General features: G+C 42.9%; 1 protein-coding gene across 1 annotated transcript in view; it reads right to left on the bottom strand.

The window, feature by feature from the left end:
- The window catches only part of SCAI (suppressor of cancer cell invasion), a gene marked incomplete at its 5' end in the record, with an annotated part of 114169 nt that overhangs the window by 42061 nt on the left and 65141 nt on the right, over window positions 1-6967 (bottom strand). The window contains 1 exon segment of the mRNA XM_011988698.1: window positions 5144-5225. Within this exon segment, the coding sequence (XP_011844088.1) occupies window positions 5144-5225 (82 nt within the window).

Here is a 6967-nt window from a genome sequence, read left to right on the forward strand (position 1 = left end):
TAGCCAGGTGTGGTGGTGTGCACCTGTAATCCGAGCTACTCAGGAGGCTAAGGCAGGAGAATGGCCTGAACTTGGGGAGCAGAGGCTACAATGAGCCAAGATGGCGCCATTGCACTCCAGCCTGGGCAACAAGAGTGAAACTCCATCTCAAAAAAAGAAAAAAAAAGAAATACTGGAAGCTAGGCTGGGAGCGGTGGTTCACGTCTATAATTCTAGCACTCTGGGAGGCCAAGGCAGGTGGATCACCGGAGGTCAGGAGTTCGAGACCAGCCTGGGCAACATAGTGAAACCCCCACTCTACTGAAAACACAAAAATCAGCCAGGTGTGGTGTCACGTGCTTCTAATCCCAGCTACTTGAGAGGCTGAGGCAGGAGAATCGCTTGAACCCAGGAGGCAGAGGTTGCAGTGAGCTGAATCGCGCCACTGCACTCCAGCCTGGGCGACAGAGTGAGCCTCCCACTAAAACAAAACAAAACAAAAAAAATTATCTGTCAAAATTATCTATGGTATGGATAAAATGATGGAAAGGGTAGAAATGTGAGTTGGAGACAGAAAGAGGAAAGAGAGCTAAATTTCTCTTTCATAGTGGGAAATCAGTATGTAACACCTAAAACTGAAGAATCAAGAATTATCAATGCCAATATATTATTTAGAAAAAGAGGGGTTAGGGGAGAGAAGGAAGGAAAAAGAAAAATGGGGGTTAAAAAAAAAAAAAACCAAAAAATAATTAAAAAAGGGCCCCCGGGAAGAGGCAAATAGGGGTTGCAACAAAAAGTGGGAGACTGCTGTTTTTAGTAGCAAATCTGGAGGGATTTTTGAGTGAGTAGTTCTCACCATGGCAGCACAACAGAGCTAGTCTTAATAAATACTGTAGCTGAGACCCACCCCAAGTGAAGTGATCATAATCACACGAGGTGGGTGGGGCCCAGCTACAAGTGGTTCGAAAAGGGCTCTGAAGGTTTCTGATGCACAGAAATAGTTGAGAAATACAACTTTAAACTATATGCATGAGTTACTTCATAAACACTAACAAGTGGCCAGGCGCAGTGACTCATGCCTGTAATCCCAGAACTTTGGGAGGCTGATGAGGGCAGATCACCTGGTCAGGAGTTCGAGACAAGCCTGACCAACATGGGGAAATCCCATCTCTACTAAAAATACAAAATTAACCAGGCATGGTGGCACGTGCCTGTAATCCCAGATACTCGGGAGGCTGAGGCAGGAGAATCACTTGAACCCAGGAAGCAGAGGTTGCAGTGAGCCGAGATTCTAGCCTGGGTGACAGAGCGAAACTCCATCTCAAAAAAAAAAAATTAACGCGTAGTATTTAAATGAAGAAATGTACATGAAAACATCCATACCTATATAAAACATATATAGCAAAGTAAATACTCCAGAAATAATACATCAGTTAACCCAGTTCTCTTTTTTCACTAAAAACTTGCAGGCCAGCACAGTGGCTCATGCCTGTAATCCCAGCACTTTGGGAGGCTGAGGCGGGTAGATCATGAGGTCAGGAGTTCAAGACCAGCCTGACCAACATAGTGAAACCTTGTCTCTACTAAAAATACAAAAATTAGCAGGGTATGCTGGTGCTTGCCTGCAGTCCCAGCTACTTGAGAGGCTAAGGCAGGAGAATCGCTTGAACCCAGGAGGCAGAGGTTTCAGTGAGCCAAGATTGCGCCACTGCACTCGAGCCTGGGCGACAGAGCAAGACTCTGTCTCAAAACAAACAAACAAACAAACAAACACACAAAAAACTTGCAAAGTGGTAGCTTAAGACTTTACAATGCTTAATTTCATTTCATCTAATTAATTAACTTCTTAGAGATATGGTGTTGCTCTCTCACTCAGGCTGGAGTGCAGTGGCGCAATCACAGCTCACTGCATCCTCGAACTCCTGGGCTCAAGAGATCCTCCCACCTCAGCTTCCTGAAGTAGCTGGGACTACAGGCTCACAAAAACATGCCTGGCTAATTTTTAAATTTTAAAAATAGATTTGGGGTCTTGCTATCTTGCCCAGCTTTGTCTCAAATTGCTGGTTCAAGGGATCCTCTTGTCTTGGCCTCCCAAAGTGCTGGGATTACAGGTGTGAGCCACAGCGCCCAGCCTACAAATGCTTTTGTGGGAAAAATAAATATGAGACACCTTCATATGCTACTAAAGAGAACTACATGCTTAAATTAAATGTAGTAAGTAATATTAATTTCTAAAAAGACTAAAATTGGTCTGTGCCATGGTCTGATTTGCCTACTGCATATGGGGTTCTTTTTTTTTTTTTTTTTTGAGACAGAATCTCACTCTGTCTCAAATACTGCAATGGCGTGATCTCGGCTCACTGAAACCCCCATCTCCTGGGTTCAAGCGATTTTCCTGCCTCAGCCTCCCAAGTAGCTGGGACTACAGGCACGCGCCACCCCGTCCGGCTAATTTTTAAATTTCCAGTAAAGACGGGATTTCACCATGTTGGCCAGGCTGGTTTTGAACTCCTGACCCCAAGTGATCTGCCTGCCTCAGCCTTCCAAAGTGCTGGCGTTACAGGCGGAAGCCACTGCGCACCCAGCCTCCTTTTTCATTTCTGAAGATTGGTATGTTCTGGACCATTTATTTCTTTAGAGGAGTGACACCGCCAGTGCCATCAAAAGCAAATAACAACAAAAGAAAACTTGCTATTATTCCACAGCTGTCCTGTGCATCACAATATTAAAATCTAAAATTAAGCCATGATGCATTAATTGAGTAAATACATTTCCAATTATACACAATGGTATCTTTAAAGTCGGCATCCAACATTCATCCTAAATCTAAATAGTCCTCTGGAAATAGCAGGCACATACAATGAATGGTATTCCTGAGAAGTGGTATCCAAGAATGCCCAATTAAATTGGGAGAAACTAATGGATTGCTAAAGTACTCTCGATGATGCTAGATCATGTTAAACAATACACTGGACCCAGTGCAAAAACACATTCTGTCACATCACCAAACTGCTGCAACAGATTCATTTTTATTGACAAAGACAGAGTACTTCTTTTGAATTCTGTGAAGACACAAAATGCCTGGACTCCTCTGGCTTTATAAGTTTAATTAGGGTAGCCAATAAATCTTTTCATTCAGCAGCCTCCCACATTCTTCCATTTCCCACAAAAACAAAACACACATACAATTTAAGAAAGTACACTGCTGGCCAGGCACAGTGGAACACACTTGTAATCCCAACACTTTGGGAGACTGAGGCGGGTGGATCACCTGAGGTCAGGAGTTCGAGACCAGCCTGACCAACATGGAGAAACCCTGTCTCTACTGAAAATACAAAAAATTAGCCAGGCATAGTGGTGCAAGCCTGTAATCCCAATTACTTGGAAGGCTGAGGCAGAAGAATCGCTTGAACCTGGGAGGCGGAGGTTACAGTGAGCAGAGATCACTCCATTGTACTCCAGCCTGGGAAACAAGAGTGAAACTCTGTTGAGGGGAGGGGAGGGGAGGGGAGGGGAAGCTGCTAACTTTCCTAAAAATCGAAAGTTGTAATACTAAACAAAATTAGTAGGAGGACAAATGCTGCTGAAAAATGTAGGGTACATTGGAAGCTCTTGGAATAAAGAGTTTAAGTAAAACTAAACATGAAAACTAAATGGAAAACGTATACTTAGCGTCAGCTCTCTTGGCTACCAGACATTTCCATTGGTCTCCTGATAGAAACGTATCAGGAGTTTGCTTCTTTATTTATTTACTTTTGTTTTTTTGAGACGGAGTCTTGCTGTTGACCAGGCTGGAGTGCAGTGGCACAATCTTGGCTCACTGCAAGCTCCGCTTCCCGGGTTCATGCCATTCTCCTGCCTCAGCCCCCCGAGTAGCTGGGACTACAGGCGCCCACCACCACGCCTGGCTAATTTTTTGTATTTTCAGTAGAGACGGGGTTTCACCATGTTAGCCAGGATGGTCTCGATCTCCTGACCTTGTGATCCGCCCACCTCGGTCTCCCAAAGTACTGGGATTATAGGCGTGAGCCACCATGCCCGGCCAGGAGTTTGCTTCTCCCTCTAACTGCAGTATGAACACCCACAGCAGAAACAGTTTGAGGTGGCAGATCTGTGCACCCAGAATATTTCTGAATACATTTTTCACTAATGAAACATTTTGACCAGATACAAAGGACCTAAAGACTGTGTTTTCCTTTTCCTGCAAATTACTATAGTTTGAATTACAATATCTACCTTTAACGTGTTTCACTGCTGGTATTTTTTTTTTTTTTTTTTTTTAGACAGAGTTTTGTTCTTGTTGCCTAGGCTGGAGAGCAATGGTACGATTTCGGCTCACCACAACCTCCGCCTCCCAGGTTCAAGTGAGTCTCCTGCCTCAGCCTCCCAAGTAGCTGGGATTACAGGCATGAACCACCATGCCCGGCTAATTTTATATTTTTAGTAGAGATGGGGGTTTCTCCATGTTGGTAAAGCTGGTCTCAAACTCCCGATCTCAGGTGATCTGCCCGCCTTGGCCTCCCACAGTGCTGGGATTACAGGCGTGAGCTACTGCACCCAGCCGACCGCTGGCATTCTTTATAGAATCACTGAAAATCATCATTTCAATAGTGAAATATAAAACGAAGGATATTCAAGTTAGATCCCTGTCACTTATTTCAGCATTCAGGACCATCTTTTTTTTGTGATTGTCACAAATTTTCAAAAAATTAAGTGCATGTAAAACAATATGTTAATATTCAAAGACTAAAAGTACGGGCTACAAGTTTCACTTAAACTACAGCAGCTCAGCATGAGAAGGGGAAACGTTTGAACACTAGAGAAATTCACCCTTATACCTCTACCTCTATAAAAGAAAAATTATTCTGGGTTATATAACAAAAATAAACCTCCCACCAGAGATCTTGGAAATCTTGAATTTTTTTTTCCTGCAGAAGGATTTATTATTTTCCACTGAGTGTCCATTCATGCGTTTTCTTCTTGTTTCTATTCATAGCACCAGATCCTGACTAGCATGCACAACCTCAAAAGAAAAGAAACACTAAATACAAACTGTGTAAAATTAAATAAAATAAAGCAAAATAAAAAGGCACACATTAAGAGTGGGTACCCTTGGGTTGGTGCCACAATGTCTACCCTGTGCTATAGCTCTCATGGAACTCACCTTGTATGCAACACTATTAGATGAATCCACAATGATGAACAGGGGCTTCCTGGTGAAAGGATAGAGATCTCCGGGATGAAGGCTGGGAAAATAACAACAATGAAGAACCGTTAAACTGTGTCAGCCACATCTCAGAAATCTTATTCTTCAGTTTGGTCTGCTCATATCTCCTTTGCATCACAGCACTGAGAGAAAAACAAAGACTAGTTAAGCAAAGGGAAAACAAAAGTATGTATTTACTAGGATAGCCAAGATAGTTTTATCTGAAAAAAAAAAGTTCAGAGACAATCGTTATTTAAGAATATCCAAGCTAAAGAGAAGCCTGCGTATTTAAAAATGACGAAACACAGCATGAAAACCTCAGAAGTTGGCACACAGGTACCTGTTTCATATTTAAAAGTTCCTTTTGAGAACATCTGGAAACAAGATGTAATAACAAAACCTGCTTTGTATTTCAATGAGTCCTCAAAATCTCTATTTTAAAGATTTTTAATATTTACAGCTACATCTTAACATTGCAGGTAGTAAGCAGGAAAACCTGTTTACTATCACCTTTTTTTTTTTTTTTTTAAGACACCGTCTTGCTCTGTGGCCCAGGCAGCAGTACAGTGGTATGGTGCAATCTCAGCTCACTGCAACCTCCATGTCCCAGGCTCAGGTGATCCTCCCACCTCAGCCTCCTGAGTAGCTGGGACTGCAGGCATGCACCAACACACCCAGCAAATTTTTCTATTTTTAGTAGAGATGGGGTTTCTCCATGTTGCCCAGGTTGGTCTCAAACTCCTGAGCTCAAGCAATCTGCCCACGTCAGTTTCCCAAAGTGCTAGGATTATGGGCATGAGTCACTGCGCCCAGCTACTTTTTACCATATGTTTCCTCTGAACATTTGCATCAAGGGCTTGTTAAACATGCGGGGGCTTGTTAAACATGCAGTTTCACTGGCCCACAGAAGAGCTATTGAACCCAAAGGCTGAAGTCCAGTAACATGCATGTGAGAGCCAATGAGCAAGGTCAGAATTTTGGTGTGCGTGTTCTCTTTCCAAGGACTGAGTACACCATGTGCGTATGTGGATAGATACTAAAGTAAGTGTAAATTTATAAATGTTTCACTGAGCAATATCATCAAACGTCACTATAGTTCAAATAAAAGTTTTTCTTTTATTGACAAAAATTGTATATATTGAAGGTATACAATGTGATGACTTGTTAACATATACATGTATAGTGATTACCATGATCAAATTAATCAACACTTCCATTCCCACAGTTACCGTTTTTGTGTGTGTGGGCGGCAGGAGGCAGGGGAGTGGGCAGAGAGAACACATAAGCTTTGCCCTTTCAGAAAATTTCCAGTAAACAACAATTTTTGTTATTGTTGTTGTTGTTGTTTGAGATGAGGTCTCACTTTGTCATAAGGCTAGAGTGCAGTGGCAAGATCATAGCTCACTGCAGCCTCGATCTCCCAGGCTCCAGTGTTACTCCTGCCTCAGTCTCCCAAGTAGCTGGGACCATGGGCATGCACCTCAACGCCTGACTCGTTTTTTAAATTTTTAGTAGAGACAAGATCCTGTTATGTTGCCAAGGCTGGTCTTGAATACCTGAACTCAAGCAATCTTCCCATCTCAGCCTCCCAAAGTGCTGGGATTACAGGAATGAGCCACCACACTCGGTCCAACAATACAGTATTTTAATTTATTATTTATTGATTTATTTATTTTGAGATGGAGTCTTGCTCTGTCGCACAGACTGGAGTGCAGTGGCATAATCTCGGCTCACCACAACCTCCGCCTCCCAGGTTTAGGCAATTCTCCTGCCTCAGCCTCC

This window comes from Mandrillus leucophaeus, unplaced genomic scaffold (genome assembly GCF_000951045.1).
Source record: "Mandrillus leucophaeus isolate KB7577 unplaced genomic scaffold, Mleu.le_1.0 Scaffold335, whole genome shotgun sequence".
NCBI classification, from domain to species: Eukaryota; Metazoa; Chordata; class Mammalia; order Primates; family Cercopithecidae; genus Mandrillus; species Mandrillus leucophaeus.